Raw genomic sequence first — 16,544 nt, 5'->3', positions numbered from 1 at the left:
AGACTTGGACACAATTCGCAAACAAATCAAAACTTTTTCAAATGTTTCAAGTTAAATCTCCTGCCTTTTTTGTTTTTCAGATGTTCGTGCTGCAAGGGATCAGATGAATATAGGAGGACTTCCTTATCCCACGTTGCCTCTACATGAGGCACCTGCCAGAGCGACATCTCTGTTCAGTCAGCCTTCATCAGCTTGCTCTTCCACAACCTCGTTCAACGGACCTTTCAACAGCGGAGTTTTATCACCCCAGCCTCATAGCAGTTACTATAGTGGTATGACAGGACCTCAGCATCCATTCTACAATCGGGTAAATAATTGAGAACCAATTCACGTTCTTTTCATTTAATCTGGTAATATTGCAGATGTAGTCTATAAAATATTTAAAAGACCATGCAAATTATATTTGGAAATGGAGTTTTGTTTGAAAGCCCCAAAGTTGGTAAACTTCACAGTAATGTTCAGTCATTGTAGTCTCATTGAGAAATGCGGTAAATTGCATTAGAAAAACAAATAAAACAAGGGGAAAAAAGGTCAAATTGTTTTTAGACACGGCTCAATTGTAGGATACTGTAGATATTTATTTATTTATTACTTCTTGAGTGGTAAACTGTGCAGTCCTTCCATACCTGCTTACAGTTGTTAGAAGAGATTCTGGCTTTTTCTTGGTGACAAGTTAAACTATACAAAAACTCATGTGAGGAACTACATCACAAGAATGTATCTAGACATGTCTTCCCTTTGTCTCTCTTATTTTGGGATCTTTTCCCGTAACCAATGTTGCACTAGTTTAAAAGAATTAAAATAAATTGCATAAATCATACTTTTTTTTAGTTCTTTGTGGGCATTAGAAAACATAGTCCTGTGCACAGCTCACTTGAAAGTTGCAATACTTCACTGTATAGTGCGATTTAATCTAAACAATGTAAGATGAACTATTTTTGACATTGCTCCAAGTTGCTGAGGTATACATATATCTGCTTATTAGATGAGGCAACAGTTAAGAAGAATGCTTTTTTAGTTGCGTTTTATATTAAAACTTGTAGTACTGATCTATTTAGGGTGATTTTGTTTATAGTTGTTTAAACTCTGAGCACATTCCACAATTAATTTGTTACTTTCTATTTTTGTGGAATGTATTCAGTATTTTTATTTATTTTTTGTTCTTTTCTGCAGTGCTATCAGGGAAAATCAGAAAGCTGATGTAATTCATGGCTTGCTTCTATATATAAGAAATGCCCTTAGCTTTAACTAACAAAGTTTGATAGTATGTTATGTTCAAGCTAATAAGCTGGAAAAATACTGAGTTATCCTAAATCAGTGTTTGTTGACGAAGGCAGAAAAGTGTACATGTAGCACAGAACCTTTTATCTGTTCTAAAATTATTCTTATTTAAAACCGTATTGAGCATATATGCTGTTTCATTGAAAATAACTTACAACGACACGTTCTTTGAAGTAGTCCAGTACTGATCAATGCTTATCACATGAATCTTCCTCCTGTTAGTAACAGCTTTGTTAAAGTGAGCTTTTAATTGGAAGTCCTGGTTTTGTCTGTTACTGTACATGACAAGGTTAAAAGTGTGTGGTAATATACAATTGAAACTTGTATGTTTTTATGCCTCTAATAATCAGTACAAAAGCAATTATTAGAGAGTCATAGCTGTTCTTACAAGCAATTTATATATTCATTTTTATTATGTGCATATATGGACTTAAAGATATGCTTATTTTTTTTCCTTTCTGCCTACTTAAGACTAACATGTTTCTGTTTTGGCCTTCCTCTGGATTTTTGTACTGCCCTTCTAGGGTATAATCGTTTTTAGTGGTTCACACTTCCAAATATTGACACGAACACATTTATTACATTCTTCTATGGAGTTATGCTGTCATGAACACTGTATACTGAGATAAATGAGGAGAACTTTATAATAGGAGAAAATTCAGACTACAAAGTAGTTTTCTTCAGGATTTTAGATGGCGTTTCACTTCTCAGGTTTTTGTAAGAATAGTATATAATAAAATAACAGTAATAGAAGAATAGGCTCTCCCCAGTAATATAGCAGAAGTATATAAGAGAGGTCTTGGATATTTGTATGACAAAACACAACGGAGTCAAATGCTACTCTGGAAATGCCTGAATTTTATGGCAAAGTGCTCTTAAGTTCTTGGTATAGATGCATTGCCATTTTTCTGAATAGTAAATGGTTCCTGTCCTGTTGTCTATAAGCAATCATTTGTCCTTAAGGACAAACAAACAAACATTGAACTATTGGGAGAAGCTCAGGTTGCTTATTTTCAGGAAATACTCTTTATTATTGCTATTATTATTACTCTGTATGTTTCTGCTTTTTTCTTCAGATGTTCCCGTGTTATTCTTGCACTTCCAGTCACATAAATCTACTTGTTTTTGGTTTAAAGCCCCTTTCTCTGTGTGCATAGCTGTAAAGGAGGGATTACAGTCCAGTTTAGCAGCTCTTCAACTTGGCCCTCTGGCTCTCAGTATTGGACTGTGATCGAGATGTACAGATTACTGTCCAGTTCCCTGACAACAAGTTGGACTCAAGTTTGGCTTCCCAAAATTGCTGCTGTCACAAACCATTGTTGACATCACATTTCCTATGGGAGAGGTCAGAGCAGTAGGCAAGTCTAATCGGGATTTTCCTGAGCGGGATCTAGACTTTATGGTATGTGAGAATTTTATTTTTTTCAGACCAGCAGCAAATTCTTTGATATCTTGGCCAGACTTGTGCTTCATAGGCTATTTGCAGACTTGGAGAACAGCTCTGCAGTGGCTTATGCCCAACATGGATTTATACTCATCTCACATTTTCATGATATCTGTATTATCATACTTGGAGACTGCAGAGTTTAGGCTTATATTGGAGAATTGATTCCACAGTTTGGAAGCAGTGAAGCAGCTGAAGTGGGCACAAGGCATAAATAGAAATTGTGAAAAAAATTATGGTATAATTGCCTTATTGGAAACATTTTTTCATCGCTTCGTAGCTTGATGACTCGCAACCAACAAGCAGGTGCTCACGATGTTTCAGAGGATAGTCTTTGCAGTGAGAGCTAGGCACTTGGATGCAGTATAATAATTAAGCCTCTCATGCCTTGTGGGTTTTCCACGTGGTTTAAGCTGTTAATGGAAGACTGAGGCATTTAATTATTTAAGAAGTAACATAAAACCCTTTTCAAAAAAAGTTTATTTCCGCAACATACCATAGAATGTGTGCTTTATGACAATGAGATAAATTTAAATCAATGTATTTTCTGAATCGTTCTGTACCAGCCAGTAAATGTATGGCAAAGCCTAGATATTGTTTCTTACCTATCCAAGTAAAATTAAAAATCACACAAAAACATACTCCCACAGTTAGACTAATGATTACAATGCATATCACATAACTTCGTATGTTGGAAGAGCATATGAAATTTTTGTGGTAATTGTATACGTGTGTGTCCAAAGACTACCTCTTGCAGCTAAGAACAGGGAACAGTTTGTATTTTTTCATAATTACTCAAAGTTGGAGCATATGCCGTCCAATTGTTGTACACAGGAAGTAAAATTTAACTTCTCTATTCATTTACAACTGCTTCTGAACGCAGAGTTCTTTGCTTGTTTGTTTTTTGTCCTTATTGATAAATCCAAAGTGGAATATTTCAACACATTTTACTCCTCCCTTGTAGTCATAAAATTAATTAGTCTACACTGAATTTGGTGCAGTAGACTACTCATAATCTTGTCATGTGCAGAAACACAAACCAAATACTATGTTTTGTTTGTTAAATAGCTATATAATACAATTTTAAAATGTTATGTATGAAAATATATTTTGAAGATTTTTTTTTAGGAACTGGGTAATGAATTAATAGTATAATAATAAGGAATTAATCAATAATCCTGCTTATCCTGAAGTCTGAGCATTCTGTTGTTTCCATTGCATTGCTTTAAAAGATAACTGATAAGGAAATTAAGGTCTTTATTTCAAAACATAGGTCAAATTCACAGATAAACAAAACTTTAACAGTATTAGGAAAGCGCTTCTTAAACGCACTACTGGCCACAAGGTTTGCCATTCTCAAATGCGTACACATTTTAATCGCATGCCAGTGGGTAGTGTGTGGATTTCAGGAAATGTGTTCGTACAATTAATTTCAGCACTTCAAGGATTGGAGCACTTCGTTAAAAAGGAAGTGTGTTTGTAACTTTTAGATCCCTGTATCTCTTAGAAATGACTTTATTCATAGTCCGAGTTCTCCTTTGGACCCCTTACACTGATATGCTGTTAAAACTTGGAAACTTGGGTAGCTGCTTTTCTTTAAACTGATTAGTAAAAAGGGATAAAGGCTACCTGGTTACAAGAAGTGTGATTAGAGTTAAGTTGTATTTGTGGGAAACAAAATGTTTCTGTTTTTAAAAAATGTTTCCGATATTTGTTTTATGATGATTAACATTTTACTTTAAAATGGTACTTGTAATTGAACAACACACACAGGCATATTTCTAACTAAACAAAGCCTAAATATTTTCAGCTATAATGTTAAAGTCTATTATTTGTAGAAGAAAAAAACCCAACAAACCTCCAGATCGGTTACCATAAGCATGGGAAGCTCCAGTGATGCTTTTATATATCCATTTTATTGTGTATAATTATTTTGTCCTGTGAAACATTCTGAATTTTACTGAGAATCTAACTTTGATTTCAGTAGCTCTGAGATTAGTGAAAGTATCGTAAGTGTAAATCCTTTTCACATTTTCAAATCAGATGTTAGTGTCCAACTCTGTTCCTCCAGCAGACCGTGCCAGAGCACCCACTGCCATTGAAGGGAGTAGAAGGGGGTCAGTTGCTGAGGGGTTTTGAAGAACTCGCTTCAGTGCTTTTGATTGATTTCTGTTAAATGCAAAAAGTAAAGAAAGCTGTTAATAATTGCTCTTTTCACTTTGTTAAACTCAACTACAGGATGTGCTTTGTTGAAATAAGTTTTATTTTATTATTACATTTTGATTTGTGTAATTGTTTGTCCCTTTTTTGTTACATTTTTTTTTTCCCATAGCCATTCTTTGCCCCATATCTTTACATGCCAAGGTATTACCCTGGCAGTTCTCATCTCATCTCACGTCCACCACTAAAAACGAGTTTGTCCAGAGATCAGAACAATGGCCTAGTAAGTATTTTGAAGGATAATTCATATACTAACCTAAACAATAAATATAGCGTGTAATGCGAATGAAGGTTATTAATGATGATTGGGTATTAGACAACTGCAAGCTCTATCTTATAAATAGTTTAAGCAAAGGTGTTATTAACATGTAATTTAAAATGTATTTTGTTTTAACTTTACAAATTACTTAAAGATGAAAACTAATTCTGACAGCCAGGTATCAAGGCCTGTACTATTGGCAGGAAAATATTTCAATAAACATGCCAACTGTGCTATAATAAATTGATATAGCATGTTATAAGAAAAAGAATGCTAGTGGTAAATTTGTATTCAAATTTTTGTAATACAAATTCTATGACATCTGAAGAAGGTAAAAGGACATTCCTTAATGTTGTAAAGAATGCTACAAATTGGAAGCCAAAGTTAAAAGCAATGTTTTAAATATTCAAGTAGAACAAAATACATTTTATCTTAAGTGTGCATTAGATACAGCATGATTTTATAAGTATAATTCAGCTTTATCCATTGAAAAGGAAGAATGAACAGACTTTCTTAGCTTCCTATTAATGGTATTTATTTTTCTGATAGATGGCTGTTCAAATGGAATTAAGAACTAAAGAAAGCTTAAAAAAAGTCAGTAAAAACCTCACTTGTCAGTTGCTCTAATTTTAGGATATTGATATGTTGAGCAAAGCTATCAAAAGGTTTTGAAATCTTTCTTTAATCACTAATGGAAAACAAATGTGTGTGTCGTTTATGTACTGTTATGAGATCATTCTCATTCATTGTTTGCTTCATATTTTTTGTTTAGCCCTTGATTATTTTACCCAAACCGTAATATTTTGTTGTTGTTAGGATGTTATCAAGGAGGATGCTGATGAGGGGCTTTCTTCACCCACAGACCCCTCAATGGTAAATGAGTAGTCATGTGGTGTGGAAATTTTAGCATCTCATTGCTTTTCCAGCAGTAATGAGTGTGCATTAATCATAACTGCAGTTCACTAACACTGCATCAGTGGCTTTGGTGGGCAAATAGAGTAGCTGAAAACTAATGTAGTTCGTGAATGAATTTAAGAGCTAATATTTCACTTATAAGATATAGTACATTTTTCCCCGTAGTTTTCCCCTTACCTTTCTCAGTAGCTCTCGTGAGTATCGTGGTAGCTAAACAGACCGGAGAATGAACTTGGTTGTGTGTAACTTAGATTCTAGAATGAAGTAGCTGTGTGTTTCTTGTTTTAGTCAGCTCTGTCACCTGAGCCCTACTTCTTTAGCTGGTGGCATAAAGCCATCGTTCAGTGGAGGGCCACAAAGATGATACGGGGCCTGGAGCATCTTCCATGTGAAGAAAGGCTGAGACCTGGGTCTGTTCTGCCTTGAGAAGACTGAGCGGGATCTTATCAATGTTTATAAATACCTCAAGTGTGTGAGACAGAGGGATTTGGCCAACCTCTTTTCAGTGAGGGTGACCTCTTCACGGTGAGGGTGACGGAGCACTGGAACAGGCTGCCCAGGGAGGTTGTGGGGTCTCCTTCTCTGGAGATATTCAAGGCCCGTCTGGACGCCTACCTGGGCAGCCTGCTCTAAGGAACCTGCTTTGGCAGGGGGGGTGGACCCAATGGTCTCTGGAGGTCCCTTCCAACCCCTACAGTCCTGTCATTCTGTGATTGCAGTTAACACAGTATAAAGCAACGTTTCATGGGAATAAACTAAAAATAAAATTACAGGTCATAAGTTTATTCTTGAGTCAGAATGCTGACATCTGCCTTTTCCACGATTTGTTTTTGTTTTATTGTAAATACTGGCACAAAGGTGTCTTCTTTATGGATATCAATTTTAATTTTAACTGGGAATCAGTGGAAAATCATTATGATTTACTACCAAAGCAAAGAGGTTAATACAATTTAAATCATTTTCATAATTATTGCTGCCAATAGTTGTTGGCAACAGTTATAGTTAGATCTCAGTGGTGGTGTTTTTTTTTCTTCTAGTAAATTGTTACAAAAAAGTATTTTCATTGTACAATGAAGAGGGGGGGGGGGAAAAAAACACAAAACACAGACCCCAGAACTGCTGTTTTTAATTCCACATAACCTTCATTTAGCAATTATGGAAACGCAATGGAGAACTTACCCTAAAGTTCTCTTTCCCAGGTCATCAGGTACCTTGGGTGAAGGGATGACTTTGAGGTAATGTTTTCTTGTAGTATATTTTTGGAGATGCTGATGTCTTCCCCGTGTGTGGTTCCTTATCTCAGTATCTTCTTGTCCCATATCTCCCAGTCCTTTTGCATCTCCTCAGTGCTTTATTGAAATTTCAGTTAAAAAGAAACAGTATTATACTTGCTTTAAGTATTGCAGTTATCCATAGGTGATAGATACAATAATTTTATCCATCTAGTTAGGTAGCTCTCAATTGATGGATCGCTGCCACTAGATAAATAATACAGTTTTTACTTGTATCTTAAATAGATTAGTGTATGTAAAGTAATGAAATAACTTAAAAAAAAAAAAGAAAAAAAGGCAACTGTATAAAATAATTAATGAGCACCAAAATGTGTAACTGGTTTGATGACTAAAGACAAGAAGGGCGTATAGAATCAGAATTGCCTTTCATGTAAATCTGGAAAGAAGCCAGAAATGTTGCAATTTTACTTATGTGTAAAACATAATTAATCATTATTTTTAATCTTACAGAGCAAGAAACAGTTACTTCAGGAGTATCACTTTTTTTTTATATACAGGTCATCATGCTACTCCTTGCATGAGCTGACAGCTGTGCTGAGGATTTTATGTGATCTGGCTAAGGCCCCTGCTGTTGTTCTAAAATTTCAAATCTTAATCATTAGTCTTGTAAAATCAATGTAAATCTAGATTAGCTTAATGAAAATCAGAAATACCTTGAGAGCAGTCAGTCGTGTATAAATAATCTGACTTGTGCTACCATCTACTTTTGGATTTTGTTGATAAAAATTAATTTATCTTAGACTATAGTTTACTATTCTATACATAGATGTCAAACCAGTAAGTTTACCAATACTATCTATGTAGTTGTATCAAAATGTAGATGCATTGCAAATTTTAGGGTATCAGCTTAAGTCACACCTAATTTCTTTAGTGATTGGAGATATCAGCTTCTGCCCATCTGTGGTGGAGGCTGCTGTGGGTTAGCCCCGGCAGGCAGCTCAGCACCACCCAGTCTCTTGCTTGCTGTCCCCAGGTGCCATGGGGAGAGAATTTGAGAGGTAAAAGTGGGAGAACTCATGGGTTAAGACACAGACAGTTTGCTAGGACAAGCAGGAACTGCCTGTGCAGGCAGAGCAAACCAGGGAACCCGTTCGCTGCTTCCCCTCGGCAGGCAGGTGTCAGCCCCTGCCAGGAGAGCGGGGCTCAGCGCGTGGAATGGTTTCGTGGGAAGACAAAAGTCATCAACCCAAGCATCCTCCCCTTTCCTCCTTCACCCCAGTTCTGTCGCTGAGCATGACACCACATGGAGTGGGACACCCCTTTGGCCAGCCTGGGCCACCTGTCCTGGCCGTGCCCTCCCAGGCACCTCGCTGGCAGGGCAGCGCGAGGAGCAGAACAGCCCCGGGCAGTGTGAGCACTGCTCTGCAACAGCTCAACCACCCGTGTGCTATCAGCGCTATGCTCATCCTAAAGCCAAAACACAGCACCATACCAACTGTTAGGGAGACAATTAATTCTATTCCAGCCGAAACCAAGACAGAGGCAAATATGCATTTCTGCTGACTTTACTATGCCAATACAAACTATAGTGTTTTTTTTTGTTTTTTGTTTTTTAATGTATTTACTATACTGTACAGATGGTGATTTCTGACAGGAGCTGCAAAAACTTCTAGAGTGCTCTTCTAAATAATTTCTCATTGAGTTGAAGTCTTATCCATAGTGTCCCCTGTTATATTAGAAACCAAGCTAGCTTTAGAAGTGGTTATCCATAATAATCTTAGTTGGCTGTTTTAGTTTGCATTGTTAATTATGACTTGTTAGGATACAGCTTGTTGCAATATAATTGTTGTTTCAATACATTTTTCATGCTGCACAGAATGCGTAATAACTTAAAATATAGTGTGCGTCCTTTGGTTGAGAGCTAACGTGGCCCAGTGCATGCACTGTAGATAAATATAGAATACCCTTTAAGAAACGAGAATTGCTTTTCTGAAGTTTGAGCATGAACGAACATACGCTTTTATGTGGCATTGTTGCGTTTTGAATATTTACTCATTACTCTTGCTATTTGTTATTAGTAGTACCTTTTAAGAGCTATGGGTGGTGGGATTTATTTATTTATTTATTTGCATGCTTAAGTACAAGGTTTCAAAGACATTTGAAATGCAGGTAGTAGAATGTGATCTTGACAGGAGAATGTGTTTAACAGCAAGATTTTCCATCGGAAATACAGTGTAAAACTCTTATGCAAGCAAAATGCTGTGCTGTTGTACACGTCCAAAACAGACTAGTCTGCTCATGGGAAAATGGTCTTCGTATAGCATATCCTAAATGGGTACTATGAAGGTCTGTCCTAAAAGTTTCACCAAGTTATGAAAGTATCCCTGTATGGTACCTTTCTGTCCTAACACTGATTTCTTCTGTTTCCCTGAAAGCATGCCATCTGTATATTCAGTCTTGTTGATGTCACTTTAAGCTGTTGTTTCTTCTCATTCTGTTTTGTTCCTCCTCAAAGCCGTGTAAGTCTGGGTTAAACAGACAAAGACAGGTACAGCCACTTTCTGTGAATTACGCACTTTTTAGAGTCATTTCAGAAGCTGTCGTACTGGCACTTCATGCTGGGCTGTCTGTAAACTAATGCTCATTACTAGCCTTGAGGTTTGTTTTGACAAGCTGCTTTTAGCTTTTGCATGGCAAATACTTTTCCGACTAATGTTCTTTAAGCATCTTTAACAAAACCACTAAGGCTGAAAAATGTGTCAGTTTAAGTACAGTTTTAATTCACTTACGTGATGACAATATCCCTAAAGCTATTGCATTACTTACTCTTCAGAGTGCTTTTTATAAAGAATGATTTGGATTAATGTGCATCTATTTCAAACAGTTCACGCTTTAACAAAAATAGTCTAAATATTAGACTACTTTTCCATATATTTTTATACACAAAAAGAGGACTTTCTAAACTAACTCTTAATGCATGCAGAAAGTATGACTTGTTCTTGACTGTTTAAAGAAATATTTTGATCTGAAGGAGAACTTAAATTAAAAGTCTTAAAAACTTCATTTATTTGTAGATACTGATAGATGCTCTATCTAATAGATTTAGTGAACAAAGGCAATTGCTTATATGCATTGCTTAGGGACCATTTCCTTTAGCAGTGCCACGATGTAATTCTGGCTTCAAAAAGGTAGTTATGATTTGAATTGACATAATACCTTTTGTTTATCGATGTGTTATACTCATAGCAATAATTAATAGTGTGCTTATGGGAAAATATTAGACAAAACTGTTTGGCAGTCTGAAGAAAAAATGAAAATGATTTTTTTAAAAGAGGAAAACATGGATTTACAGAAGAGAAATATGCAATAACTAGCTTGTAGATCAAACTCTTTCCTGTCAACATCATCAGTTTGCTGGTTGGTTTCTATTTAGGTAACTAAATGAGGATTTTACTTGTACTAAAAATCAGGTTAAATTGAGATCTGAATTCCCTCCTTTAGGTGCTTAATATGTTAACTAATCAGGTGTTGTAGGCACGTAATTAGGGAGACACTGCAGGATCTGAAAAGTAACTGGCTTGTCCTTGGAAGGAGTACTGAGCCACTAAGCCAGGTGCCTGGATTGTACTGAAAGTATAATGCTTAATTTTATGCAATAATTTAAGTAGACTACCTGCTCAGAAAATAGGAATGTCTCTTATTTAGTGTCCAGTTGACATCTAATATCAGTTATATAAATGGACGAAAGAAGAAGCCCCAGCTCTGTTTTCAGCCAAGTGTGCTTAGGATCCCCACCACCTCCTGTAGTGTTTTTGAGTGAAGTTGATTGTTCGCCTGTTTTAAGACCATTTCAAGCATATCTGGCAGAGAACTCGGGGGGAATTACATGTCATAGCATCTGAACCTTGAACCTCAGAGCAGCTTAGGTGCGAAATCTGCCAGCCTCCCCAGATGAGGATATCTCCAATAACAACAAGATAACTCTGAGGTTAACGTAGTCGAGAGTGAGTTTGGGGTTTGCTGCCTTTATAACTGAATAGTGCGTTCTCAAATACTCAGGTTTTAGACAATTTAGATAAGGTTAATGCCATTAAGCGTAATAATTCTTGCTTTTGGTAGGTAATTATTTTGGATCTATTAATTTATTAATTCTGCAAGATTAGATAAATAACTTTGAGGTAATTAAAAATTAAAAACAAAAGCAAAAACAACATATTGGGATTACAAAAATAGCCTTAATTGGTGATTAAGAAATATAGCCTAACTTGATTAATTGAACTTTGGAAATTCAAAATGTACTTTTAAATTTACGCATGTGGTGATGAGCTCTGAATCTTCAGAAGCTATTTTCCATCCTCCTAAAATGAGCTTCACTTTGGTGGATGGTTTACGGAGCCCAAACCAAAACTTCATGTTCAGAAAAAGGGAAGGTACAACCTCCCCCCCCAGAGGAGGGTGGAAAACAAACAAACAAACAAACAAACCAAAAAAAACATACCTGGTGGAACTAGTTCTGGTTTTGCTTTTAGAAATTGGGAGCAACTGACTTGTTCAGATCTTTGCACTTTGCCCATCCAGGAATAATGTGGGTGTTATTTTTTTGTTTTTTGAGAAAACACTGTCTTAATATGCTGACTGTGTGCAGATGTATTTGTTTCGGTTTTCCACACTTTCCTGGAAATTCCCAGAAGCTGGCAACGTTATCAGGGCAACTTCTGTGTTACAGATCTGAGATGTGAATGATTTCTACATAAGTCTTGCCAAAGCTCCAGACACATGAAACATCCTTACAGTATCTTGGAGGACAGCAGCAGTGCTGCACTGTATTTCCCTGCTCTGATAGTGATACCCCTTGACTGATTTTACATAAATGAACAGATACTGCTAAAAGTACCCAGTGAATCCAAGTAATTGAGGAACTGTGTTTCAGGTCATCTTTGTCTAATGGTAAACCAGGAATTTTTTAAGACAGGAAAAAGTTGTCTGGGTTATTTAAAAAATAGCAATAACAATAATAATCAACATCCAAAAACAAACTAACTGCTAAAATCAGTGGGAAACTTTGAATAAAGATGCATTTGAAATTGATTAACCCTTACTTAATATTCCTGATTTTTGTTTTTCTTAAATAGGATTATTTAAGAAGTTGTTTTCTCACATAGGCAGGACTCAAGATGCTCTGCTTTTTCTCATATAAAGACTGAGGGTTTCCCAGTATATAGATATTCTGATATTAATTAAAAATGCCTGTGCTTTCTTGTTCTCATCTCTTAATTTTAAAATGTAGTTGAACACAGTTTGGCTTGTGCTAGTGTGTATTGAGAAATTCTGGGTGTACTGAGTATTTGAACATATCTTTTATGTATGTTTTCTCGCTTCTTACAGGGAGGAGGAGCAGGCACAGGATCGACCACAGGAGCATCGCATGTGTCTCTGAGCACGATGAGCGTGGAAGCTGTTTGTGAGAAGCTAAAGCAGATAGACGGTCTGGACCAGAGCATGCTACCTCAGTACTCTGCAACTATAAGAAAGGTATCTGCTGAATTTCATTAGTGCATCTAATATCTAAACACAGACATAAACATGAGAAAGGAAATATTTAGCTGCTGCTTTTCTTTGGAAATGTTTGTTGAAACACATTGAATATCAGAACATATTAATTTGTGCAAAGTTGAAAGGGCATTTTAAGACAAGTCTGTGTTTCTCAGAGAAAAACCTCCTAAAAAGAAAAACACAGAAATATACATGTTGATGAGACTGATTATTTTGAGAAAAGAAACAAGAAAACCAATTTTTAAATTGTCATATTTAGATGAATAGTATTGTAAATATGTTCTACATCCAGGTAGGAGCTTATTTTTTTCCCTTGAAAAGTTGTCTAACATCTTTTGTTGTAAATGAGTAGTCAAGACAATTCCATTTCGCTCCTATCACATTCCCCATCTATTTGCTTCAGAACAAGGCCAGTGTACATTTTTCTGTTCCTACTCTTTTCTGTGAGATATTAAAACATTCATTTTTGTGTTTATTACTTTTTTTCACCATTATGTGTGCTCTTTATATGAAGAAAGAAGGGAAAAATACTGTAAAAAAAGATTGTAATTAGTGAATGGTTTTGCCAAGCTTGATTTGTGCCAGCGCCTATCATATCTTAAAATACTGGGAGATTGTTGATTCAAGGCATAGGAGACAAGTTCATCACCAGAAGCATCAGCAGTGTTGCTTAAAGCAAGAAGTTGAACGTGAGATTGCAGCTCACTAGGTCTAGCTGCAGAAAATTCAACTGCTTCAGTGGCTCTATGGTGCTAAAAGACTGTGCTCCTCAGTTATTTCTGATGAGATTCCTCTTATTTATTTCATTGTATTTCTTACTATGAGTGGTTGAGTGTAAACAGGAAGAAAGAAAATGGCTCAGTCTGGTCTTTTTCCTGGTTTGATTAAGTACATCTTACTGAGATATGGCAGCTGACGCACTGAGTTCCCTCAGACTGAGCAGAGTGATCAACTCAAGCCTTCCATTTTGTAGCTACCCTTGTAAGACATGATTCTGCTGATCCTCCAATACATGGTATAAAGAAAAATACCCTTCACTGTTATGCTGCGAAAATGGCTCTATATTGAATTTGGTGCTGTTTGAAGGAATTAAGTACAGCGTACTTAGGTCCAACATAAAGAATTATGTTATTTACATAAGTCCAACATGAAGAATCACCTTCTTGGGATATAGGTGGTGTTTAGGCACTTCTTTGTTGATCTCTGAGTTATGAGGAAGATTGGGGGGAAAAAACAGAAATCTGGTCTTCCATCCCAGGGATTTCTGATGATGGCAAGAATGTGAGCTTGTATTTGTGCAGGGAGGGAGGTTTCTGGGTGTAGATCTTGGATGCCTCAAGCCAGGGATCAGGCGATGCTTGGGACTTAGTAGCCTAATAATCTTTGTATAACATATGTATATATGTTTTTATTATGTAGGATTGGACTTAAAAGTGATGTTGAGGAATTTCTGTAGTAGTCCCCATCAGTATATTCACCTTTCTGGTCTGTTACCATCACACGACAATTCTTGTATCAGTAACTTACGTTATTTAGTTTTACTTTTACTTTTTCAGGCAAATATAAATGGACGTGTCTTGGCTCAATGCAACATTGATGAACTGAAAAAAGAAATGAATATGAACTTCGGTGACTGGCACCTGTTCAGGAGCATGGTAGGATCTCCTCTTCAGAACTTCAGGACACCATAAATTAGTCTTTTCTGTTATGAACCTTATCTTTTTTTTCGTATTGCTTGCTTGTTATTATGTTTAAAACGATAAGCAACATCTTAAAGCATGCATGTGTTTATTATTTTGTGATTTTTATCTTTTTGTCTCGAGTACTTGCAACCAAGAACTGGTTGTTTATGAATTTGCGTCTTACTTGATTGTGAATTCTGAAGTTTTTCCTCCTCTTTTTGTAAGATTTGACTACTTCCATGAAATGTCAGAACTTAATTCTCTGAGGCCTCTGTCTTGTTAGTAAGGGAATTCAAGGTGTATTTGTGAGAGGAAGTGGACGGCCAGGCTGTTAGAAATGCATGGCGCACAATTGCGTAAGCACAGTTTTTAATGGAACTTAAGCTAAAGGGGTCAACCCAATCAGATAAAAGATAAAAAAAAATAAGGGTAATATTTTATTGACACATACTTGTATTGAGTGCAGCATTCTCACATTATACTACTACTGAAGCATATATAGATACCTAATTTCCCCCTTCCCACTTTGAGAGTAAATATCAGTTTTATAGTGAGGGATATACATCACAGAGAATTGTGGCTTATTTTTAAGTATTTTTAGTACATTGCCAGTTTTCTTTCTGAAAAGTGCAGTATGTCTCTGAACGGCTGAATCAGTTTTCAAAACACTGATAATTTTAAGACATTTATTGTTAGATTCAGGTTGATTAAAGCTATAAACCAGAATGTTTGTTTTTGTTTAAAGATCTGTAATTTATCACTGTGTTTTACAAAAATTTATTGGAAGTGTTTTGTGGCATGTAACTTGGTTTAATGGTCTGAGTAATAATAAGTAATTTTGTAAATACAAGAAAAATCTGTAATATGAAAATGTGGTTTGTAGTAAAGACAATGAATGTACTAGGTCTGTAAACAGATCTTTTTTCATAGTTTGCCATGATCGCAACCACATATTCAAGTATACTTGTATATGGAATTTGTGAATTGCTTATTTGTATATGTAGCAGCCCTTCTTTAACAATTTTGATTTTTTTTTTTCTATTCATATGATTACATTTGCACCTTCTCTTTTTTTTGTGTGTGTGTTAAGATACTTGAAATGAGAAATTCAGAAAATCAGGCTGTTCAGGAAGATCCTCGTGGAACAACTGAGCATGCTACATCTGCGATTTCTCATAGTGAACTTACTCGTCGTCCTGGGCATAACACTGAGTTGCCTCACACTGAGCTTACAGGTCTTTCTGGTCAAGCTCCCTACACGCTTAACTTCAGCTTTGAAGAACTCAACACAATTGGTCTTGATGAAGCTCCTCCGCGCCATAGTAACTTAAGTTGGCAGGTATTTAATAGAGGAATGTATTCTACGTGCTTATCAGTATGGTAAATGGCTTTTTACATTCTGAGGTACAGACAGGTCAAGAAGTAAGTCTGCTGTGACAGTTCAGGTACTTCCAGTTCTCAGTCTTGACAAAGACCGAAGTGCAGCAGAGATGAAAACTCTTAATCATACTCTCTGAGAGTCAAGGGCTTTAGTCTTTCCCATCTCAAAACTGTTCCAGTAATCACTACTCAAGAAGAAAAAAATCAAAGCTATTGCTTATAGTAATGTTTTGCTGGATTTCTGTTTTCTGTAGTATGCAGACTTTGTGTATGATATATTTTAAGTATGTGCTAGACAGAAGTTATATTGTTTGAAAGATTACTGATAATATTTATTATTTTTTTAAACAGGCAATGCTCCAGGACATTGGAGCTTTGTTTTGACAATATGTAATCTAGTCATAGACTCCACAGCTCACATCCTTTTGTACCTATAGTTTCTGCCATAGGTTGTGTATGGTCAGTTTTCTTTTTTATCTTATGTAATTACCTTAAGTGTGTGCTTTTCTTTTTCCTTTTTTAAGAAACAAGACAATACAGTTAACGAATGATTAGATGGTATTAAAATAGTGGTCATA

General features: G+C 36.0%; 1 protein-coding gene across 7 annotated transcripts in view; it reads left to right on the top strand.

Moving 5' to 3' along the window:
- KIDINS220 (kinase D interacting substrate 220) overlaps positions 1-16,544 on the top strand; it is a 74,708-nt gene that overhangs the window by 53,035 nt on the left and 5,129 nt on the right. For 4 of the 7 annotated variants that reach the window (XM_066994908.1, XM_066994906.1, XM_066994904.1 and 1 more), the window contains exons 24-30: positions 81-307; positions 5,058-5,168; positions 6,021-6,077; positions 9,867-9,899; positions 12,737-12,883; positions 14,461-14,559; positions 15,677-15,925. In XM_066994908.1, the coding sequence (XP_066851009.1) occupies positions 81-307; positions 5,058-5,168; positions 6,021-6,077; positions 9,867-9,899; positions 12,737-12,883; positions 14,461-14,559; positions 15,677-15,925 (923 nt within the window). The remainder of the gene's footprint in view (positions 1-80; positions 308-5,057; positions 5,169-6,020; positions 6,078-9,866; positions 9,900-12,736; positions 12,884-14,460; positions 14,560-15,676; positions 15,926-16,544) is intronic. The other 3 variants (XM_048071339.2, XM_048071341.2, XM_048071343.2) reach the window with 3 other exon arrangements.

This window comes from Anser cygnoides, chromosome 3 (genome assembly GCF_040182565.1).
Source record: "Anser cygnoides isolate HZ-2024a breed goose chromosome 3, Taihu_goose_T2T_genome, whole genome shotgun sequence".
NCBI lineage: Eukaryota > Metazoa > Chordata > Aves > Anseriformes > Anatidae > Anser > Anser cygnoides.
The sequence above is the reverse complement of the archived record's forward strand: the minus strand, read 5'-3'. Positions and strand labels throughout refer to the sequence as shown.